At 41.2% G+C, this 25,413-nt stretch overlaps 1 protein-coding gene across 1 annotated transcript in view; it reads left to right on the top strand.

The window, feature by feature from the left end:
• Window positions 1-866: 866 nt before the first annotated feature.
• RASAL2 (RAS protein activator like 2) overlaps window positions 867-25,413 on the top strand; it is a 73,988-nt gene continuing 49,441 nt past the window's right edge. Inside the window, exons 1-3 of the mRNA XM_032226804.1 lie at window positions 867-961; window positions 21,516-21,669; window positions 25,265-25,363. Of these exons, the coding sequence (XP_032082695.1) occupies window positions 21,625-21,669; window positions 25,265-25,363 (144 nt within the window). The 5' untranslated portion in view covers window positions 867-961; window positions 21,516-21,624. The remainder of the gene's footprint in view (window positions 962-21,515; window positions 21,670-25,264; window positions 25,364-25,413) is intronic.

The following is a 25,413-nucleotide window of genomic DNA, read 5'->3' as shown; positions in this document are numbered from 1 at the left end:
GGAGTTTGCCAGCCCTGCTCTAGATCATTACAAGCAGTACTTTACTTTTATGGAAAAAAAATGAAGAGAATTTTCTGTTATTAATAGCCATGTCTTGATTTTTTTAATGGAACATTCTGGCGTGTAAGTTAGTCTGATAGCCTGTAGAACTACCACAGAGACACATGTTTGTTTGTTTTTTGTTTTACCTACATATATTGCAAAATGGAGGCTATAGAATGGTGTTAAAACTTTCTCGGACATGCTAAACAATAATTGTCCTAGATTTTAATGGGTCAGAGGTTTAACCCAGAAGTTTAAAACATTTTTTTTCCTTTTGATTCAAGGATAGGTACGTTATAAGGACTGAGAAAGAAAAGATTGAAGATACTGACAGTGAGGGAGAGGATACCTTCATTAATTTCTTCATTATCTCAGATCATCTGTGCTAAGATCTGATGAGATATTAACTCCCTTAAGTGTAATTATTAAATTAAAGCAAATGTCAGACGTGGCCCACCATCTTGCTTCTCATTCCAGTCAACACCACATAAGCATTCCCTCTTCACTCCCTCTCCCTCTCTCTGACCTTGTTTGGCAATTCTCAACAAATCTATAGTGTTATTCAATTTATTTTTTGCTGACGTAAACCTGTGTCTTTATTATTCCTAGAGAGTTTTAAGATGTAATACAATTTCTTCCCCTGTTACTGATTTTTTTGAATTCCTACCTGGGGCAGATATAAGTCGTATTATCACAATTACCATTATCTTTGTTTGAGTTGCATAAAATGAGTATTGCTGAAGCCAGTTTTTTGAAGAGAAGTTATTTTAAAATACTAATACTGGTTTGTATAACTTCCTTTCTTGTGTCTTTTTTAGGGATTCTTTAGTAGACGGCTTAGAGGCTCAATCAAGAGAACAAAGAGCCAATCTAAGCTAGATAGGAATACCAGCTTTCGGCGTCAGACCATTGAAGAAAGGTAAGGGCAAAAGGATTATTTGTTTTCCAAGAATTTGGCGAGGTATATTAATCTGCATTAGTACATACAAAAACCACTAAGAAGTTTCACTTAAAATAAACTGACAATTTTTCTCTGTAAATGTGTTTTTATTTTCCATTTTCATTTTCGTACAGTCACATATATACTGTGCATAACCGGGGTCATATAACATTAAACAATAAACACAGCCATTCCTCTTGTCAACAAACCCCCCCAAAATAAAGACCTAATGTACCTCTTCGACCCTCCATACACCCTTTCTTTCGCCCCCCTCCAACTTTCCATCTTCCCTCCATCCTTCCCCTCTACCCTACTTCCCCTCCCCCTCTACGACTCCCCTCTCCCGGTACACTCCCTCCTTTCCTTCTCACCCTCCCTCCAGTCCTCTCTCCCACCCTCTCTACCCCTCTTTCTTCTATCCCTCTACTCCTCCCTTCGGTGTATTTCTACTATCTATTAATATATTCAGCTTATTCTATTTTTACAGTGGAATTATAGAGCAACAGTATACAAGTGCAGTCACGTTACTTTAAAATCTAACACATACTATATATCCCCCCTCCCCCCTAACACCCCACCTCCCTTCCCCCCCCCGACTTCCCAGAGCCCGTACACGGTATAGATTTTTAACAAACACAGTCTAAAATATATTAAGACAAAGGAAATAATAAAAAAAGGGAAATTAATAACATCTCTGCATTGAACTCAGCTTCTTCCTGTTACACTAACTTTGAGCAGCTTAGATTGTTCCTAATCTTAAGCATAGGCTATCTGTAATTTCTTAGTCCCATATTTGTTTTGTATATAGTCAATCCATTTTTTCCAGTCTCGTTTATATCTCTCATTTGAATGGTCTTTAAGATATGCCGATATTTTAGCCATCTCGGCTAGGTTTGTAACTTTCAATGTCTATTCTTGAGTTGTAGGCAAGTTGCCTACAACTGACAATTTTTTTCTACCAGAAATGTTCCACTTAGGTTTTACAATCTACAATTTAAAACTCAAGGAAACCTTTGCCATTGTGGGGTATGATGTCTCACTCACTGACCCACCGAAGCCTGATGCAAACTGATCAATGGGTTAACTTACCAGAATAGTTTCCCAAAGGGCAGTTGTACTTGGAGTTTACTTAGCAATAGCAATAGCAGTTAGACTTGTATACCGCTTCATAGGGCTTTCAGCCCTCTCTAAGCGGTTTACAGAGTCAGCACATATTGCCCCCAACAACAATCCGGGTCCTCATTTTACCCACCTCGGAAGGATGGAAGGCTGAGTCAACCCTGAGCCGGTGAGATTTGAACGGCCGAACTGCAGAACTGCAGTCAGCTGAAGTAGCCTGCAGTGCTGCATTTAACCACTGCGCCACTTCGGCTCTTCATATGCAATGAAAAGTTTTGTGACACCTTAAAGGTTGACATTCTTTGTCATAGTACAAGCTTTCCCCTGATGAAGTGCATTTTACTTCACAAAAGTCTTGACCACGGCATAGTAATTGCTTTTACGGGAAATGGTATCACTGAGTTAAGTGTTGCACTTGACAAAAGAGTTACGAAATGCTAAAGAATATATTAGTTGTCTCCTGGACATTAGTTGACAGGGAACCCTGACTATATAAAGCAGGGTAGTCAACCTTTTTATACCTACCGCCCACTTTTGTATCTCTGTTAGTAGTAAAATTTCCTGACCGCCCACCGGTTCCACAGTAATGGTGATTTATAAAGTAGGGAAGTAACTTTACTTTATAAAATTTATAAAGCAGAGTTACAGCAAACCCCTACCGCCCACCTTGAAAGCTGGAATGCCCATTAGTGGGTGGTAGGGACCAGGTTGACTACCACTGATCTACTCTATCATCTATCTATCTATCTATCTATCTATCTATCTATCTATCTATCTATCTATCTATCTATCTATCTATCTATCATCTTCTCTCACTTTCTCTCTATCATCTTTCTCTCTTATCTATCCATCCATCCATCCATCCATCGCAGGGGTAGTCAACCTTTTTATACCTACCGCCCACTTTTGTATCTCTGTTAGTAGTAACATTTTCTGACCGCCCACCGGTTCCACAGTAATGGTGATTTATAAAGTAGGGAAGTAACTTGACTTTATAAAATTTATAAAGCAGAGTTATACAAAACCCCTGAAATGAAAGCTGGAACACCCACTAGTGGGTGGTAGGGACCAGGTTGACTACCACTGACATAAAGCTTCTTTTAAAGATAAATTAATATTGTTATCTTTCTAATATATCTGTATGCATCAAGAATACGTTTTAAATTGTCTTTATAACTATGAGAAACCTAAATCTGTGACTTCTCCTGGTCTTTTCCAAAGTAGAAAAGTCTTCTATTTCATGGGTAACTATCAAGTGCCAGGGAAGTCAGGAGATTCAGGCAGTTCAAAATCTGATCTATTAATGGTCAAGGGAAATGAGCGGGAATAAGACATTCAAGGTGATTTGGACTTAGATCTCTTGTGGGCGTACAGGAACTCATGGCTTATGATGTACGTATCTCTTGTGCGTACGTATCTCTTGTGGGCGTACAGGAACTCATGGCTTATGATGCATTACACCCCTCCTTTGGGCTCAGCCTTATCATCTCCTACAGTACAGTGTTCTGACCCCCTCCTCCATCCAGTAACGAAAGCCGAGACAAGCTTAATTAGAATGTCCTTTAATAACAAGACTAGAATCCCAGTGCCTGAAAGCCAAGCAAACAAACAGATAAGGACCTTGGCAGCAAGTCCGACAAACCTTGGCAGCAATTCAGACAAACCTTGGCAGCCTGCCAAGTTAGTTACGTTCTCTTTAGTCAATGTGTTGACTTCTGCAAGAAGGGCGTGTCACAAGCAGCCTTTTTATAGTCTGGAGAGGAGCCTAATGACCATCAGCTGAGCGCAATTACCTCCTGTAATTGCATAATTGCTCCTGACACCGAGTAGCTCTTTGATGGCATGCATCCAGGAACAACTCACTACTGGCCTCCGGCTCACTCTCCCTTGTCTCCTCCCCACTGGTTCAAGGCTCAGGTGCCTCCTGGTGGCCAACCAGTCTCTCTGCGCCCTGCTTGGAGTCGGAACCCTGTCCAGGGTCCTCCACCTCCTCCAGAGCCGACTCAGAGGGCCCCTCACTGTTGGAGTCTGGTGGCAGCTCCAATGGCTTCTGCTGGGCCACCACAGTACAGTAACAGTGCATAGCTAGTTAAATGGCCGTCCTTGGGCATTCTTAACTTCATTATGAAATACGAGGCTAAACTTAGTACTCAGTAAATCCTAGAAAAAGGCACTGGCAAATCATTTTGTGTTATTGACAAGAAGACAATATGGTCATGTCCAGGAGTTGAATTCAACTTGACAGAGAATGTATCAAAAACATAATTTACTTTAGTTTGAAAACTGGACAATTTTCAATCATTATTCCAAAATTATTCCGTTTTGCATTAATGGATGTTTGAAAAGGGAGGATTATGATAAAAAGGAGAAATGGGGAAGCGTTGCAGTAATTGAAAAACCAGACTGATTCAAGAAGTCCTAGGACAAATATGTAAATTGTTTAGTATTGTTAGAGGCATTTTGGCTTCCAATTCTACTTCATTACATTCTAACAGCTGGTGGTTGAGTGAACTGAGCCCCCCCACACACACAGACACACAGCTAATGTGAAGGTTGAGATTGTAGATGTGAGTAATGTGATACCATTGGCAGTATTGATGGAAGTCATTAGTTCAGAGAACACCCATTTCTTCCTCAAATGGCTTGTTTTAGTTTAATGATTGTGTTCATAATATTAATGCATTTATCTCTGGTAGTCTTTTAAGTTTCCATTCTAATGTTTAAAATAGCTTGCCATTTCCTCAGTTTTTGAAACATTTCTCTCTCTTTATCTTTTTTTAAAAATATTGCCTTAATTAGAAGAAAGCAATACCTTTGTGATGATTTCTCAAAGGCTTACTTCTCTTGGATTTAATACAGTTAATCTATTCTCAAATATTAACATGGTTGGACACGTGACCTGACAAATGCGCGCCCGACAACAGCGCACTGACAAAACCGCGGCAATAAAACCGCGACATCGACAGCGCGCCCACAAAGGCGCGCCGACAAAAGAGCCCCAACAGAAGCGCGATTACGGTTAAGGTAAGGGTTAGGGTAAGGGTTAGGTTTAGGGTTAGGGTTAGGTTCAGGATTAGGTTTAGGGTTAGGTTTAGGGTTAGGTTTAGAGCGTGCTTCTGTCGGCGCGCTGTTGTTGGCGCACTGTTGTTGGCGCGCTTCTGCACTCATTCGTCGGTGCGATTTCGGACTTGCGGTTTTCTCCCCGCAGTTTCGTCGGCGCGCTTTTGTCGAGCGCGTATTTGTCGGTGAACCGGTTGAACATCACCAAGTCAAGAGCAGAATTTCGAAAGTGTTATTTAACTCAGTGCAAATAGAAATAGATGAGCAAGAGTCCTAACTAGAGCCAAGGTGGCGCAGTGGTTAAATGCAGCACTGCAGGCTACTGCTAGATCAGCAGGTCAGCAGTTCAAATCTCACCGGCTCAGGGTTGACTCAGCCTTCCATCCTTCCGAGGTGGGTAAAATGAGGACCCGGATTGTTGTTGGGGGCAATATGCTGACTCTCTGTAAACCGCTTAGAGAGGCCTGAAAGGCCTATGAAGCGGTATATAAGTCTACTGCTATTGCTATTGCTATTGCTAACTCTTGCAGAAATAATAATCATTTGCTTCCTGGGTGTAAATTGCTGTGCCTGATCTTGGGAAAGTATCTTGGGAAAACTGTGACAGAAGATGTAGAGTGCCCAAACCAGATCTCTTTGCAGTTACTACTGTTCATATCTTAACCTTAAGGTCAGTTTAGTACCGCCAATCATGTAGCAACAAACACTTGTTACAATCATCATTTTTCAGGTTGTACTCAAGGCATAGAATCATCTCGGGTTAGGGGGAAAGGAAACGGAATGACCTTCCTTCATGTTAAAATTGATGGGAAATTTTGATTGGACCAGGAGATTAAGGGGACTGGACCAGGAAGCCAGCCTTCTAAGTAACATCTCTCTCTATTACATAATTCCTTGGGATTAGCCTCTATTCTGTTTGCATAAAACATTTTTTAAAAATTTCAGAGTGCCTTTATATTCTAAAGTGATTCTGGCACTCATCTGGGTTTTGTGGTTTTTTTAATAAAAATGTTTATATGGATATATTTTAATGTATATATTCATAGTTTGGATTGTTTTTGTACAATGCCCACAGTTACTGAGACCGAACTGGTCTATAAATACTGTCAAATAGAAATTATTATAGATCCATTCTCTGCCGACTTTAAATAGATTACATGGATTAAAATGATCTTATTGCCAGTGTGCTAGTATTAATAATAGTGTTTTATTTTTTGCGTCTTAACTGAAAAAGAAGAATGAAAACAGAATACAAATATTAAAATGATTTTTTTATTGCATACAATTAAAATACATTAAACCCTTTATTAATTTTCTGATTAAATTTGTTTACAGTCAGTCTACAGCAGAGGTGGGTTGCTGCCAGTTCAGCCCAGTTCAGCCGAACTGGTAGTGGCGGTGGCGGAGGCACCGCCACACACACACACCCGCCTGGACGCTTATACGCAGAAGCGTTGCGTGCGCACATGCGCACGCGTGCACAAGCAAACCAGTAGTAAACCGGTTAGCAACCCACAACTGGTCTACAGTCATTAAAATACAATTTTAACTTTCATTGGACTATTTTCTGTGCAGTCTCTACCAAACAGAAATAATTTTTATTTGTGGAATTTACGTATAGGTTTCCCACTGCCACCGTATAACAGATGTGAAAGTTCCCTAACTACACCTTAGACTGAGCTTTTTGTATGATTATTGCCTATCTGTGGAACTGATTTCACAATAAAACATGGGGGCAGCTGCCCACCTTAGCCTTTAAGAAGACTTTGCATTTTTTAAAAACTTGCAGAGTTTAATTTTGTGTGGGTGTGTGTGAGATAGAGAGATGGGTAGTCTAAAATTGGATTAATTAATGGACTTGCCTTTACTTTTTTTTTTTATCCTGGCAATGGACTTACTGTATTTACCAGTTAGAGAAACTATACTTAACTGAATTGGATCAGTTTCATGTTCAATTTATTATGAAAATAAAAATACTGTATTTTTCGGAGTATAAGACGTACCGGGTTTAAGACGCACCCTAGTTTTTGGGAAGGAAAACTGGGGGGGAAAATTCTGCCTCTGCCTACCGGCATCCAATCAGTATTAATCTGGCTAGCATACTTGCAGCAAATAGCGAATGGCCTGGGAAGCTTCAGCAGCCTGATTCAGCAGGAGCAGCTGATTCGCCGGCGTAATACCCCCAATCAGCTGTTCCAGGCTGCAGGGATTGCCACAGGCCATCGCCACCTCTGTGCCTCACATTTTTGGGCGGTTCCAGGCAGCGGGGGATCCTCATTTCCACTTGGATTTTGATAACGAGCAGCACAGATCTTTTTCTCCATTTAAAACAAACCCTATCACCCTATGCACATTTAACTGGAGTGCATGGGGTGAGGTGGGATGGGGTGGGGTGGGGGATGATTTTCAACCCCTTAAAATAGAAAAGAGAAGTTCTCTGCAAAGATAGCAGAACGTTATTCTGCCTTGAGAAGGAAGGCAGCTCATAGAAGATCGCAGGATCCAAACAACGCTCGGAGAAGGAGGAGGAGGGCGCATGACGCACGGCTCTGCGATGTGCATTGGGGAATGGGGCGGAAATTTTGGCCATGTGCCCCATTTTTTTAATCCGGGAGGGGATCACAGCACTGCTGTCCCGAAAACGCTTTCCTCCTCGATTCCAAAAACGGGGCGTGTGGCCGGTGCTGCCACCCGAAAATGCTTTCCTCCCCATTCCCCAATGCACATCACAGAGCTGTGCAGCATGCGCCCTCCTTCTCCGCAGATTCACTTTCTCTTTCCTTCTGGCCAGATCCACTGCCAGAAACGCAATGCAATTTTTTGGCCTCCGCATGCTTTTTTACCCCCCCCCACTGCAAAAAGGGGGCATGCATTCCTCCTGGTCAGATCCGCCTCCTGTTCCCAGCAAGCCGCTGCACCTTTGCTGCCTCGGTCAGAGGCTTATTCTGCAAACCCCGTTTTTGGAATAGGGAGGAAAAAGAGCACGCTCTCCTCCTCCTTCTCTGCCTTCTCTTTCCTCCTGGCCAGATCCGTCTCCCAGGCCAGGCAGAAGCCAACCACCCCTCCACCTGGATCTTCTAGAGAAGGGGGAGGCCAAGCAACGAGCCGCCTTGCCTTACACCTCACACAGCGCCTGCTTCACCTGCCTCTTCTTTAGATGATCCAGGTGGCGGGCAGTCAGCTTCTGCTCCTGTCCCAGGAGACAGATCTGGCCAGGAAGAACACACGCCCCGTTTTTGCAATCTGGGAGGGAAAAGAGTGTTTCAGGCGGCGGGCGGTTCCAGGCTGTGGGGATCGCAGATCCGTCTCCTGGGCCAGGAGCAGAAACCGACCGCCCTCTGTCAGGGTTGTCTGGAGAGGGGGCAGATGAAGTGGGCTCTGTGTGAGGGGTGTAAGTAAGGCAAGGTGGCTCGCTGCTCGGCCTGACCCTTCTCCAGATGACCCAGGCGGAGGCTTCTGCTCCTGGCCCAGGAGACGGATCTGCGATCCCCACAGCCTGGAACCGCCCGCCGCCTGAAACACTCTTTTCCCTCCCAGATTGCAAAAATGGGGCGTGTGTTCTTCCTGGCCAGATCTGTCTCCTGGGACAGGAGCAGAAGCTGACCATCCTCTGCCTGGGTCGTCTGGAGAAGAGGCAGGATGAGCAGCAAGCTGCCTTGCCTTACACCTCTCACGCAGAGCCACCGTCACCTGCCCCTTCTCCAAACGACCCAGGCAGAGAGTGGGTGGCGGTTGCAATCGGGAAGGAAAAAGAGCGTTTCAGGCAGCAGGCGGGTTCCAGGCTGTAGGGATCGTGGCACAGCCTGGAACAGCCAAAAATGTGACGCGCGGAGGCCGAAAATGTCTGAAGGGTGGGGGCCAGCAGGGCTGCGTTTGGAGTATGACACACCCAGATTTTTACCCTCTTTTTTGGCAGAGTGGGGGGAAGTGTGTCTTAACCAAGTCTCTTATTTCTATCATGGAATCTTTCAATTATGAGAAAGACAGAATTGGATTATTTTCATATGAAAAATAGCTGTGTATCATTGGTATTTCATCAGATTTTTTTTTTCCGGATAATTTTTTTATTTTAAACACATAAACACATCAACAAAAACAAACACATAACATTAAAAACAACATAGGAACAATAAGTTCCATCGTATATCATACCGCAGTTCCGAATCGGTTTCTTTGCAGTTAGTGTTTTCTCTACTATACATTTCTATCTTTCATTCATAATCTCCTTATTCGTTATCCTTTTGTATGTACATTTCTTTATTTATTTAAACTTAGCTACTTATGACCAGATATTATTTACCTATATTATGCTAAATATTTTTACTATCATTTGTTCTCTTACCTACAGATTATAGATATACATTCACATAATTATTCTTTTTCTTTGCCATTCGTATATTATTATTATCCCATTTGGAAGGTTATAAGGTATAGTTTAGAATGCTTTGTTTACCATCCTTTGCACCTGCTAAGACACCACCTTGTTTTCTCTTTCTTTTCCTTTCTCCCTCCCTTCCTTCTCTACTTCCTTCCTAGTCTCCATCCCCTTCTTCTTTCCCTTATCTCTTCCCTACTCCTACCCTTTTTCTTCTCCTTCCTACCTTCTCTCCTCTTTCTTTCTCTTCTTCCCTCCTCTTCTTCTTTTTCTCTCCCCTCTACCCACCTTCCCTTACCTCATTCTTTTTCCCTTACCTCTCCACCCAGGGGTGGGTTTCTCGCCCCGTTCCAACCGGTTTGGTTGGAACGGGGCCGGTGATGTCCTCGTGCACGCGCGTGGTGCATGCATGCGTACTAGCGTTTGCGCAACGCTCCAGCTGCTCCTGGACGATCGCGCAGGCGCTGTATGCGTCCTGCGCATGCGTGGAAGCGCAGAACTTGTCAAAACCGGGTAAGGACCGTGGGCGGGCGCGCCCTTCGCCATTCCCGGAAGTTACTTACTTCCGGGTTCGGCGACCAACTGGTTCGCAGGGACCGCCGCGAACCGGTTGAAACCCACCCCTGTCTCCACCACACTTCTTCTTCTCCTACTTTCTCTCCTTCTCTTCCTCTCTCTTTTACCCTCCACTCCTTTCCTTTCCTTCGTCCCTCCATTCTCCCTTCCTCCCCTCCTTTCCTTCCTTCTTCCCTTCCTTTCTTTTTCTATTGTTATAGGTGTCTCTTTCAGATTTATACCATAGAAACTCAGAAGAAGACTGAAGCCAACTAAAAAAAACAAACATTTTAACTGAAATTGTAGAAAACGTTGTGACGCCTCGATCAGAAGGAATCGGATCTCTAAATGTGTATAATTCTCCTTTGATGTAAACTAGTGTTCTCTCCTTTCTGAAAGCTTTGTTTTTGTTTTCGACTTGACATGAACAGCTGTTCCCAGCTATTTGTGTATCACACGCACTTTCCAATTTCTTAGAAATCCCCCTGCCATTGCCGGTCTCTCCCTTAGCAGAGTCTGAAGCAAATTATCCTTCCAGTACAATCTCATTTCTGATACTGTCTAACATGCTTCAGCTTGCACTTCAGGCATATTTTGGTCTCCTACTTACTCCATAAAGGATTTATTTATTTTTTTGGAGATGCAAGAAAGTAGAATGAATTGGACATATGATTCTTGTCTGCTGCTTTGTTTTGCTCCTTATGCAGGTGATTAAGAAGGGATTAAACTAATCCCTGCGTTTCACTTGTGAAATTCTGTTTTAAAAAAGAAAAACAAATCACCAGGTTTTTATATTCAGTATACAGGCAGTTGATTATTACCTGTTAGGTAAATTGTAAGGGACTGAAGATCTTTCTTACTGGCCCTGGAAATCCTTCCTGTTAGTTTTGCTTATAATGCAGGAGGGGGGGGGGGGGGCAGAATGATGGCTGGGATAGATTACATATGTCAATGGCTGCAGTTAAAGCTCGGTGAACAGCTGGGAGAGGTTTTACCGTCTTGGGATTTATTGCCATGTGAGAATCGGCCCGATTTAGTAAAAGTCATTTTATGGTATTATCGGACAGCTGCAGATTGTCAGAGGATCCTCTCCATACTTTCCAGAAGAATGGCATCTCCTGGGCTCTGCAATATCCAATAGCCATGGCTTTGGGGTTCTTGGTGAAACGGTACTCTTTGTATTCTAGGTGGGTCTTTTAAAAAAAAGAAAAAGAAAGTACAAAGAATCCTGGCAGATCAGCTTAAACAGTGTCATATAATGCAGGCTTTCATGTTATATTTTTCACGACTTTCTTGCCTGGCTTCTAACCCTAATTTATAAGAAGGCACCAATAATGGGGGGGGGGGGGTGGATTGATTTGCCTTCTGTTTGATCTGGAGGAGTAAGAATCTGCTAGCCACTTTGCCTCGTTGCTGCTTCGTAATCTGTCTATAATATTTCTGTGAATATCGTGTGTTTGAGTGGTCCTACGATTCTGTTATGCTTCAACGAATCAGAGTTGATAAGTCTGTTGCACAGTAGCTAGCAGTGAAACCTTGAGTGTAACGCCAGCAGGGTACCTCAGCTTGCCAGCCTGAAGTCAGAGGATGTCTTATTTCCTCCTGTCAAAAGTAATGTAGCAAGAGACTTTTGTTTGTTTGTTTATTTGTTTGTTTGTTTGTTTGTTTGTTTGCCATCTGTTATTTCATCCCATTGTAGACTTTGTTAAGTAGTGCCGTAGCGTGGCACGACAAAACCGCACTCGTCAAAATCACGGTGATAAAATCGCGGCGCTAAAGCCGCGACGTCATCACCGCGCGTCATCACCGCCGCGACAACAGCGCGGCAACAGAAGGGCGCTTTAAAACGGCACCACGGCAGAAAGCCGACTTCAATTAAGGTAAGGGTTAGGATTAGGTTTAGGGGTTTGTTTTAGGGTTAGGTTTAGGGTTAGGTTTAGTGTTAAGTTTAGGGTTAGGGTTAGGGTTAGGTTTAGGGTACTGAGTGCTTGGGAATGCGCAAATTTGCCCTCCGCGATTATGTCATCGCGGTAGGGTCGCGTTTTTCCTTAGCGCTTAGAACGGCGCGAATTAGTCTTCGCGCTTATGTCTCCGCGGATAAGGGCTTCGCGGATTTGTGGTGGAACCGTGCCGTAGGATTCCAAGTTAGCTGGAATCGTTCAGTGAAAAGAGTCTTTTCAAAGTTTTTTGAAAGCGACAAACAGTAGCAGATAGTTAATGATTGCAAAGGGACCCAGAATCCTGTGAAAAGAAAAATGGTAATTTTGGTTTTCCACCCCATTCTATGTTTGCAACTTGCTCATGCGCATATATACCTTTAAGTAGCAAATGTAGTGCAGCCTCTGGTTATTAAACTTCAGACTTGAAAATTGGTTTTTATAATTTATCATTCTGCCAAGTAAGCCTGAGGAAGAAAGTTGCCCCGAGGCTCTTCAGTGAGTCTACGAAGCAAGCTGCAATAAGGACTTAGATATGGCTTACTTCCTATTTGCTTGAATATGTCATGCAGTGTAAGGTTTATGAAGCATTTCACTAGGAAGGGTAATTTAGGGAACTGTATGTGGCATTTTAAATCAGCTATATTAAGTCTATGAAGAGTCTAATCTCATTTTGGTGAATGAATGCTACCTATAATTAAACTTCCTTGATGTGTTCATATGGCAAATGAATTAGATTGTGGGTGATGTTGGCATTGTGTTAGCACCAGCCTTAAGTTTGCTCCTGAAAGATTTGCAATCCTTTGGAATTATTTTAATGCCTTGCCACTCTGACTCATAGTAATCATAATTGAAACCTGCAATTTAGATCTCAGACTTTAAATAGGTCAGAAGCAGCACATGGGCTTCATATGCAGAGAGCAATAAACTCTTCTCGGCCCTCTTCTTTAAAAACTTGTTGGTTGTCAGGTTGGGTGCGAGAATGGCACGATCACAATTCCCGTCATGTGTATTATCTGAACCAATATGAGAATGAAAGAGTCACTAACCCGAAAAGGTTAGTGAAATTCTTGGTTGCCACATAATAAACAGAGGAACGGATTGTTTCTTTCTTAATCTTGGATAGTAATAGCAATAGCAATAGCAGTTAGACTTATATACCGCTTCATAGGGCTTTCAGCCCTCTCTAAGCGGTTTACAGAGTCAGCATATTGCCCCCAACAATCCGGGTCCTCATTTTACCCACCTCGGAAGGATGGAAGGCTGAGTCAACCTTGAGCCGGTGAGATTTGAACAGCCGAACTGCAGAATTGCAATCAGCTGAAGTAGCCTGCAGCGTGGCACGACAAAACTGCGGTCCACTAAAGCACGCCCGATTAAAGCGCGTCGCTGACGTCATCAGCAGCGCGACAACAGCGACCGCGGAGAAAAAAGGGCGCTTTAAAAAGTGCTTTGAAAGCAAGCCGATTCACGTTAAGGTAAGGGTTAGGGTTAGGTTAAGGGTTAGGGTTAGGTTTAGGGTTAGGTTAAGCGTTAGGGTTAGGGTTAGGTTAAGGGTTAGCGTTAGGTTTAGGGTTAGGTTTAGGGTTAGGTTTCGGGGGGTTAGGTTTAGGTTTAGGGGTTAATTTTCGCTTTAGCGCTCACAGCGTGCTTTTTTCGTCGCGCTGTGATGACATCAGGTACGTGGTTTCGTCGAGTGCGCTTTAGTCGACCGCGGTTTTGTGGTGGAACCGCCTGCAGTGCTGCATTTAACCACTGCGCCAGCTCGGCTCTAATAGAATAGTTGCTATAGCCAGCACAAGTGCCTAGTTGCTAATGGATGGTAGCTTCTGCTTATAATAGCATCTTGCATCAACATGATTAGAGCAGTCATTCAACCAGTAAGGATGCAGTTACATGGCACTGTTTTATCCTGGTGTTGAACAAAAAGGGCAGGAAAGTTTTTGACATAGTCAGTGACAGTTACTTTAACAAATCACATCAGTGGCCACTATTACTTGTTTATTTATTTATGTGCATCCAGACTTTTTTTTTTAACACGTGACCTACTAGGAGGAAACTAGTGAGCTACAGAATTAGCGGTATAATTTGTGAGCTATATATAAAGAGCCGAGGTGGCGCAGTGGTTAGGATGCAGTACTGCAGGCCACTTCAGCTGACTGCTATCTGCAGTTCTGCGGTTCAAATCTCACCGGCTCAAGGTTGACCCAGCCTTCCATCCTTCCGAGGTGGGTAAAATGAGGACCCGGATTGTTGTTGGGGGCAATATGCTGACTCTGTAAACCGCTTAGAGAGGGCTGAAAGCCCTATGAAGGGGTCTATAAGTCTAACTGCTATTGCTATATGCAATGGCAAGTAAGGATATATAAAACATTTTGAGTCTGAACAATTTTCAAGCTCAAACTCTGCTTTTTTAAGTTGAAAACGTTGTTTTGGAAGTTGAAGCAGATTTCTCCAACCATTATGGAAGTGATTCAAGCTATAAAACGTTCTGTTTTGAATCTAAATATAGATATTTCACAGTGAAGTTCACCGAGTGTTAACTAGAACAGACTGAATGCTGTTAGTTAAGGCAGGAGTCTATGACTTTGCAAATTAGGAGTCACTTATAACCTTTTCAGCTGTGAACTAATAATCATTTTCCACAATGGTAGTAGGACAAGGCCAAAATAAAATGTGATTTAATCCTCATTTAAGAAGTATTTAATTTAATAATATGATTATTTCATCATTAACTTCTGCAGAAAAAAATTGCAGTTACCTATTATCTGTCTCACTTTTTATCTTATGTGAAAGGGGTTTTTTAATAGTTCTTGGTTGTAGAATTTGGGTGGGTGGGGGAGTTAATAATCCAGGTTAAGTGGAAATGAAGTAAATATTTGAGAGCCAATGAAACTCTAAGAAAGAAACAAAAATACATTCATACATAAACTGAAATGTCTTCCTGCCACTCTGCTGATCTTCGTGATGTTCCTGTTTACAACAATAGTGCCTCCTTTGATTAACTTCCACCTTTGCAGATACACTAAACACCTCTTGTTTTTCCAATAATTTCCTTTCTAATAGAGGATATCTCCTTAGGAAGCTAAACAGAGATCAGCAGAGGATACAGCCTGCTTGGCACTAAAGGCCTCTAAGTGGGAAAGATGCATAAAGCTGTTTGTTGTGCTCTTCATCTCCCTTACTCCGTTTCTCTTGCTCAGAGATCTTGTGTCTGTGTCTTGAAGGAAACTTGAGTAACTCCTCCTCCTTTGAAAGATCACACCTTTGCGGTGTTTGCCAAGAGTGTTCCCTGAGCTCTGTCACTGCTTCTTCTCCCTGCTGTCTACCTCGCCTAATCTCCTTATGGATGCAGCGCCATGGCAACAGACCCAGGGCACGTACCAGCAACCTTGTTTTTGTCACCTGAGGGACGGGAGGCAGAGGGTTGAGCGGTAAGGGAACCGAGCTCGGGTAAAGAACGCGACTTTGCTCCCGCAAACTGTTGGCCCTGGCTCTTCTTGGAAGTACCTCTGTCGAGCTCTGAAGCGGAAGCGTTGGCCTGCCACTGAATGCGGGATTCCTCTTCTGCAATGTAGCCAAAGAGGTGTGTGGGTATCAGGACACATGGCACCGCTATGATTTGGGGATGCACAGTCAGGTGGCTGAACAATTGTTTCATGTAGGTGTGCTGGCTAATTTTTGTCTGCAAGGATCTAGCGGTGCACGTTGCGCTAAAAAAGTTATGCTTGCGATGATTTGCCTTTTCTTTGGATGTTCCCTTGGTGTAAAGAGAAAGTTGGGAAAATATGTCTCTTTCTGGCCTTCACTTTTTTTATTTTTTGGACTTCCGGAGGGTTTCGAAAAGAGCTTGTTATAACAGTGCTTAGACGGGAACTCCCCCCCCCCATTTTTTTTTAAAGATTGGCTTTTGCCACACACATGTAAGATATACTTTGCTTGTTCATATTGGTGACTGTGCAAGACAAGCATGTTAGGTTTGTAGTGGTACTAGCAGCCACTTGAATGAAACAGATTTTACAGAAAATGCTCGCCCATGCTTTTCACATTGCATTGCACCGTTTTTGTCCCTTCTTTTCAAACATGTTTCGTTGTTATTATCTTTTCTATGCTCGCCTGTAAGTTGAAACATGTTGTCTGCTATTGCATACTAAAACCTGCAAGCTATCCAAACTTTAGACATCGTTAAGAGAAGAGCTGCGTTAGTCTATGGCGGAGGAGCCTGGTAGCGCCTTTCTGACTAACCAATTTTATCACAAGCTTTCATGAGCCGTAATTCCCTTCACTGGATTCATGCAGGTACCAGGCTGATGTAGGATTTAAATTGGAGTGGGGTAAGGAGTGGTTGGAATAGAAGAGAGGGAGAAATAGGTTGACAACGCACAATCTGTCTTTCTTCTCTTTCGTAACCTAAGATTGATTAGTCAGAAAAGGGGGTACCAGATTCCTTCTAATCCAAACTGTAGAGATTTAATTTGAGAAGAATTTTAACTCCGGAATAAAGGGGAAATGATTAAGAAATAACTGCTTATTTTTAAATATGGGGGCAGAAAATTGCATGACTACATTTTTCATAAAGTTAAATGCAGTGCGTTTAAGTTTTTTAAAAATGGACGTCAAGTTGTGTCAAAAAGCTTTTGTAGTTGTTGGGTTATTAACAGCCAGAAAGGGAGAATATACAAAAAGGAGACCTAATATTTGCAGTTTCCATTTTTAAATAATAATGTAGTTAATACTCTGGTTTTCAATATCACTGGATGGAAAATATCCTTTTTAATTTCTACTTCAAACATCTACAAGCTTTTGTTTTGGTTTTAAAAAAAAACAGTTTCTAGTGAGCTTGCCTGATCCAGCAGATCCAGCCACTGCTCGAATGTTTATCTCTATTAACCCAACCATACCTCACTGCCTATAAATTTAATAAATGAAATGAAATGAAATGAAATTCTCACTGTGAGGTCTACTCCACAGAGGAGAGTAGCTTTCCCTGTACTTTTCAACGTTTACTAAGAATTGGGATATACAGTTAGGAACTTTGAGACTTTTGAATATTCTTTTGGCTATGCAAAATGGAGTATTTTGTAAGACTTTCTTTATAGGAATCTATTTGATAATAGCACTACACCCATGATTTAGAAGAAGCATTTTGGACCTAATCAGTTCATTAAATCATTCACATCCTTTTTTATGCCCCCCCCCCAATCAGATAACTGCTTCAATGCATAAAAATGGTCTATTTGCAGTGTGCAAATCTTTATTTCCTTTATAACCAGGACTGTGTATCTAATCCAGTACAGATAGTCTTCAATTTACAACCATTGGTATAACAACTACTTAAAGTTACAGTGGCACTGAAAAAACTGACTTACCACCGGCCCCTCATATTTACAACCTTTGCAGCATCCCTGTGGTCAAATGATCAAAATGTGGGCGCTCGGCAACTGCTATATATTTACAGTGGTTGCAGCATTTCAGGATCGTGTGATCGCTATTTGTGATTTTCCCAGCTGCCTTCCACTGAGCAAGGTCAATGTGGGAAGTTGATTTTGCTAAACAACTTTTGTGATTTGTTAGATCGGGTAAAGGAGGCACAATATCAAGAGCCGAGGTGGCGCAGTGGTTAGGGTGCAGTACTGCAGGCCACTTTAGCTGACTGTGATCCGCAGTTCAGCGGTTCAAATCTCACCGGCTCAAGGTCGACTCAGCCTTCCATCCTTCCGAGGTGGGTGAAATGAGGACCCGGACTGTGGGGGCAAGTTGCTGACTCAATTTGCTAAAAAATTTGTAAACCGCTTAGAGAGGGCTGAAAGCCCTATGAAGCGGTATATAAGTCTAATAAATAAATAAATAAATAAATAAATAAATAAATTAATAGGCTTCAATAAACAACAGCTCTTTATTGCAAGTCAAGTAAACATCCGGCTGAGGAATGGTCGGGCAGCATCCCCCTTTTAAAGGGATCTGTCAGACCTCTTAGCCAATGAGATTCAACCTCTGTTCCCGCCGGAACAGAGGACCTTGGTGGAAACCTCTTGCAGCCTGTCAGCGGGGGGGGGGGATATTTTAACATGATTTACTTTGCAACTGCACTGATTCACTTAACCATGACAAAAAAAAGAAGATAACAAAATTGGGCTTAACAACAGTCACAATATAAATTCTGGTCCCAGTGGCGGTACAAGGATTACTTGTATTATCTATTCTCAAAACAGGTAGACCTCACTTGACGACTGTCTTGTGCAATGAATCGTTCGAAAGTTACCATGTAAAATTGCTGGAAAAACAACTTAGCGACTTCAGTCATGCTTTTACAACCTTCACATCATCTTTCTCTCAATCCCGTGCTCATCATTACATCAGTTAGTACATTTTGTTCTGTGCCTGGCCCTTTTCTCTCTCTCAAAAACCGGAGATATTGTGTAAACAATCAATCATTTTAGGCAATCTGTCCTGTGCTGATTCATTTTTCTTTTCCCTTATAGAGTTTAAAGTTTAATAACATTTATATGCCGCCCAATCCCGTACGACTCCGGGCGGCTAACAATACAAATAAATCAAAAAGAAGAGAAGGAAAGAAAAGATAGATTTAAAAAACACACCATGCACTCCGTTCTAAGTGGGGCTGGACCATATTTTGGGGTCGACAGCCCCAGACCTGCCGGAACAGCCAGGTTTTAGTGGCTTTACGGAAGGCCCAGAGAGTGGGAAGGGTCCGGATCTCTGCGGGTAGATCATTCCACAGAGAGTGGAGAAATTGAAGAGGAACGGATTGCAAGAGAGTAAGAAGGCACACAATGGCAAATATACATTGAAATGAATGTTCTATGCCAGTTGTTGGGCTAGCACACTCAGCGCTGTGAGCTAAAGGACATGAGGCAAACAGTGCTAGCACATTACTTTCAATGGGTATTCCCTATTATGTGCCTGCTTATTCTGTTGCAATCCTTTCTCTATGATGACTCGAAATACAAACATTTAATTCCCTCCCTGATAATTATCCCAGAATCAGGACAAGCATTGCAAAGACAAGCAAACGGCATGAATCTACAAATTCCTATTATTATGATTAATCTTAATGAATTCAAGCTAAATGGAAACCTTTTGACGTAACCTTACTGAAATAGCAGCTAGTGCTTCACTGTGCCCAATGCCAGTAAAAGGAATTGCATTCTAGCAATAACAGGGCATAAGGAATCGTGGCCCGACAAATGCGCGCCCGACAACAGCGTGGCGACAAAACCGCGGCGATAAAACCGCGACATTGACAGTGTGCCCACAAAGGCGTGCCGACAAAAGAGCACCGACAGAAGCGCAATTACGGTTAAGGTAAGGGTTAGGGTTAGGTACAGGGTTAGGTTCAGGGTTAGGGTTAGGTTTAGAGCACGCTTTTATCGGCGCGCTGTTGTCATTCGTCGGCACGATTTCGAACTCACGGTTTTCTCGCCGCGGTTTCGTCAGCACGCTGTTGTCGAGTGCGCATTTAGTTTATTATAGTAAAGCACAATCAAAACTACAAATGAACTACTCTATTAAGAAAAGGGATCATAGCCTGAAGTCAGGAAAGCCATGGATATGGCTCCCAACAATCACAAAACTTGTGCTTGTGGTAGTGGTGGTGCTTTGGAGTCAGCCTAGATCCCTGGCAACTACATGGACAAGTCCTTGCAGTTTCCGTGACAATATTTTGGAAGTGGTTTGCCACTGGCGCTCCTAAATTCTTAATGTGACAGGAAAAGAAGGAAATACGGTCCTGTTTTGTTTTTGTGTCATCCCAACTTTTAGGTTGTGTTTTTTTTAAAGGATGTCCTCTTAGATGCAATTCAGAGCTCAAGTGCTGTAAAAAGCTTTTTCTCTCAGCTTGTCTCCTGGAAACCAGTGTCATTGAAATCCCTTCGGTAGGAAGATGACTGATCAGGAATGCCCCCAAGTAGAGCATGCAAAATTAATATAATGCCTGAATACGATTCGTAAGATTATCTATCTTCCTGTGCTATTTCCCTCCAAAACAAAAAACCCTATTCCACCGTTATAGATTGTGAAACATTTTACTATAAGAGTAATAGATCTGTCATTGTTTGCATCCCATTTGTAATTTTTGAAAAGGGAATATTAATAGTGAGCGTAGAGGATAATATTGTGCTTGGAAGCTAGCTCAGATCTTTGACTGACTTATTTGCGTTATTTTGACCCCATTATCTTTCCACCAATCCTGCTTTGGGGGATTGTTTCTAAGATGAAATACAAAAAAATACGTCTGTTACTCCAAGCTCCTTTGAAAAATAAGCAAGATTGATACAAACAACACACTCACAAATCTCCCCTTCATTTTTTTTATTGAAAATTTTAAAGATTTTTTTTTTACAAATATATGCCTCCCCCCCAAACCCAACTCCCCCCCCCACTCCACCCCAACCTCCCACAGCAAATACAGGGTATAAACATTAACATCCATATTCTAAAATAAGCTAACAGACTTTAGCATCATCCCTCACTTGTACTTTTAACTCCCCTTTTGTAAAGCTAACTTTAAGCAAATTGCATCCTTCCTTGCTCATTCACTCATAAGCTTTCTGGAATTTTTAACTTTCCATATTTATGACATATTTATTCTGAATATAGTCAATCCATCTTCTCCATTCCGTTTATATTTCTCATCTGAATGGTCCTTAAGATATGCTGATATTTTAGCCATCTCTGCTAAGTTTGTTACTTTTAGTGTCCATTCTGGAATAGTAGGTAATTCTTCCTTCTTCCAGTACTGCGCCACCAATAGTCTTGCTGCCGTTGTGAGGTTCAAAATCATATTAGTCTCTATAACTGTACAGTTATCCTTTTCCTAACAGGAATAACTGAGCAGCAAACTTTATCCTCTTTTTAAGAATATTTTGCATAATCCACCATATTTTTATCCAAAATGCTTTAACCTTTTTAACAAGTCCACCATATATGGTAATACGTAGCATCAACACAATCACACCTCCAGCATTTAGGTTGTAAATTCAGATACATACAAGCCAATTTTTTTAGGATCTAAGTGCCATCTATAAAACGTCTTGTAGAAGTTCTCTCTCAGGTTTTGGCTCTCCCCTTCATTTTCAGAGCACCCTTTGCATTATTTTTAGAGGAATGTACTGGATACGAAGGGGAAGGAAGAGAAACTGCACAGCTCTATAAATGTAATGTTTTCATTTGTAGTGAATAAAAAAAAAATATGCAGCCTTCGGAGGTTACTAGTAGGATTTTGGATTCTATGAAACATATAGAAAAACATTTAAACCATTCAGCAATAATTCAGAATACGAAATTCTAAAAGCAGAATTGTTTTGTGTTTCTGAGTTTGCTGAATATTGATAGGCATTTGGTAGGGATTCCCAACCAATTTTTGGAATGAGGCAAATCTTAAAAGATGCTTTTAAAATTTAATTTTATTCAATCACCTACTTCTTTCTGGGTGTCTGATCTCCATCTTTATACTGTCTTTATACAGGTCCCTTGGCTTGTCAAAGCTGAAACAATCATTTTCCCATGAATCTCTGCTGAGTCCAGGAGGTCCTATTGAGACTTTGGATCTTGGGACTGATGACAAAGTCTTTGTCATGCCACTCCATAGCAGTATAATTGGACGAGACTTCTGCTTTGAGGTAAATACATAACAAAGGTATTCATTTTATTCCAAGAAAGAAAAATATAGTGGAAGAGTGATATATAGTGTTTGATCTGCTGGGTCCTTTTATTCTTTCAATTTTGTAACAGTAACAAATTTTGTTGCTTTAGATTTAACATGAGAAACAGTGGTGGGTTTCAAAAATTGTTCGAACCTACTCTGTGGGTGTGGCCTCCTTTGTGGGAGTGGCTTGCCGCCCATGTGACCGGATGGGAGTGGCTTGCCGCCCATGTGACTGGATATGAAGATGCCGACGACACTTGTCAGAACCACCTTAAATTACCTCACACACAGCACTGGCATGCATAAGAATAGGATGTAAACTTCTTTTTAAAAAGGCATCTTTGGTTTGCGTTAAAACAACTTCAACACACGCAATGTTCTGATTGCACCACAAACCCAGTAGTCATCCTTACCTTTCACAGAGGCTCTGAGTTTTATAAATATGAGCATGATAGTGTAGAATAATCATATCCAAGGACCAGTGTTGGGTTTCAAAAAATTTTGGAACCTCTTCTGTAGGTGTGGCCTGCTTTCCGGGTCCACTGGTGGAACCTCTTCTAACCGGTTCGGTAGATTTGACGAACCGGTTCTACCAAATAGGTGCGAACTGGTAGGAACCCACCTCTGATGAGAAGGTTGTGTTATATTTGATGATCAGATGATCTTCATGTACATGAGATAACTGATATCAGTTATTGAACAGAAATGAACTTTCTTTTCAGTCTTAAGAAAACATGGCAGTGAATGACTAAGAGAAACAGCAAAGAACTAGGAAATTTCTTATTGGGCCATTGTCAATTGATGGAAAGTTGTGCCACAGTTGGGCATCATTTGTATCTCTAATGACCATATTAGTAATGCAGCACCAGATAAGGAATTAATTTGCATTTTTTGCTTACCCTATATCAGTGATGATTAGGGGTCATCTAATTAGCTTGCCTTGATTTATGATTGCTTTACTGGTGCATGTTTTCAAAATTTAACAAGTGTTTGTCCAGCAGCATTTGCAACATACAACAGCTAATCTTGTGCATTTACTGTCCCTTTTCCTTCCCCCAAATTTATTGGAGATAGCTAAAGCACAACTTAATATTTGTTTCCCCTGCCCAGATATTTGTTTCCTTTCCTTAATGCCTTTTATGCTGCAACATCACCATCCCAGATTCAAAAACCCAATAACTAAGAATAAATGGCTAACATTTTAGGAGATGATCTCCTAAATGGGCAGCTATTTTTCCAACTGAAATATTGAAACGTTTTAGGTAGAAAGGGCATCTTGGGCAATCCAACGATTCCCTGAGATGTTTGCCATTAAAAAAAAAATGGGGAGAAATGATTATTTTGATTTATGCATCAAGGACTGCTTCCAGTATCTTTCAAAATCACAGTTTTTCTGGACCACAAATTGGGAATAATTGGCATTGATATTTAATGCATTCAAAAACTTTTCAACTAATTTCCTTAATACATTTTTTCAAAAGGTTTTTTTTCTTCCTTTGGTATTCTTAATGGGAAATTGAATTAATAACTTTTCCATTAAGATTACTGAACTAAATTTGGGGTGTATTGAAATATACATCTCAAAAGCCCGGTGTGATTGATTTAATATGAACACTACATACATATGCACAAATACAGGTAGTCCTCAACTTACGACCACAATTGAGTCCAAAAATTTCCGTTGTTAGGAGAGACATTTGTTAAGTGAGTTTTGACCCCATTTTACGACTTTTCTTGACACAGAACCAGTGGCCAAGCATCTGAAATTTTATCCCATGATCATGGGGATGCTGCATCAATCATAGCTGTGAAAAACGTTCACTTTTTTCATTGCTGTTGTAACTTGTAAATGCTCACTAATGAACAGTTGTAAGTTGAGGACTGCCTGTACACATTGATGGAAAATCAAAGATATTTTTTCCTGGTTGTCATGGAAACTACCTAGCAAGTGTGACCCTTTTGAAGAAGCAAGAAAAAATACAGTTTTATTTTATATTTCATTCAGTTCAATACCGTAAAAACTTTAATTTTTTCTAATTTAAATACAGTGAGTTAGATGACAACCTTAGATTTATCTTTCATGGGAAGTGGCTCTCTCAAAAAGAGCAAAAAGCATTTCAATATAATTAATTAATAATTTAAACAGCCGTATTTTAGCAGTTCTCCACTGTGATGTTTCAAATTCCATAGTAACCAGATCACAGTCTTGCTAAGAAATAGCCTAGCCCTAGACCTAAACCTTATTAGGGGGAGTGCCAATTAATGCAAAATATCAAGCATAATATTTAATGCGATCCTATGTTATGTAGATTTTATTTTCAAACTTGTTCATTATTCTTATTTTCATTGCTTTCCATCTCCTTTAGTATCAAATTCATACCATGTCTTTTTTTTCTGCAAAATAGCACACAACCTTTTTATAAGCAAATGTTTATAGGCTGTCTAGCACTTTGGATTCAAAAGACAAAAAAGTGCTTGAGAGCATATGTGGGCACACGCCTAACCTCTTTCGGTAATTCTTCAATCTATCCTTCCTGTTATATCTACAGGCTCCCTGGAGAGACTCATAGTAATTGATTTAAGAAGTCATTGTTACATGCAGGCTCATGTGGAGTCAAAGTACTTTTTTCCTCTTTAAATCTAAAAGCACTTTGCAGCCTTGTTAGAAACAGCTTCAAATTGGAAAACAAAAATGAAGAATGGATTTGCAATAATGTTAAACTATTGCTTAGAAAACTTTTGGTTTATGATTAATGTTACTATAAACTATAAAAATCAGTTATTTAAAATATCCTTCAATACTGTTTATTATTGTATAGGTAAATTTATTAATTTAATCATCTGTTCTGTCCCCTCCTTCACGGCTCGTTAACAAACGCAGGCAGGCGAACTTAAAAGGACTTTTCTTTATCAGTTTTCAGTTCAAACTGGCTTCGAGCCCAGAAATAACATAAACACAGTCTTTGACCAGATAACGTAATGAACACAAATCTTTCTTACGGCAACTCAATTTGAACAAAACGAAAGCAAAACATTTCTTCCAAAGTCTTCTATGAATCAGGGTTACAGACATACAGAGCACTTATCCAAGTGAATCTTACATAAACCGCGACTGATCATCAAACAATGTTGTACAAACCAAGGCACGCACGAAGCAACGACGTTGACTCCAGCAACTGGGGCGTGGCAGCTCCTTCCTTTTATCTCCCAAACTTCCTCCCACAAGCCCCAGCTGCATACTGAATTTTGTATCCCGAAAAAACTCTCAGCAGAACTGCTGAGTCACAACAATCATCCTTATAGGCTAAATTTCCAATTTGAAAACTGTTCAAGTTGGGAGGATTTGGTGAACATTTCAGCGAGAATTAATAGACTTCAAACTAGATCATAATGTTTCTGACACTTGGAGCTTTGTAATACCCCAGTGGGTTAATATAATAAATGTATTCATATTCTGGTTAAATTTCCTCATTAAGCTACTATGTTTTAAAGTATTAAGGTGCCTCTGCTGTTTCCTTTCATGCAATTAACAATCTAAGCTTAACTTGACTTTCTGTAATATGTTCTAGATATCTTGTTCCACTTGTAGTAAATGCTTCAGTTGCACATCTGCTGCTGAAAGAGACATCTGGATGGAGAACATACGGAGGGCTCTCCAGCCTAACAAGGTATAGTGTAAAATGCAACCTCAGGAAAGCATCCATTGGAAAATGCATGC

The sequence above is a fragment of the Thamnophis elegans genome, chromosome 11 (assembly GCF_009769535.1).
Source record: "Thamnophis elegans isolate rThaEle1 chromosome 11, rThaEle1.pri, whole genome shotgun sequence".
In the NCBI taxonomy this organism is placed as follows: domain Eukaryota; kingdom Metazoa; phylum Chordata; class Lepidosauria; order Squamata; family Colubridae; genus Thamnophis; species Thamnophis elegans.
Note: the sequence above shows the minus strand (reverse complement) of the source record. Positions and strands in the feature narration are given on the sequence as shown.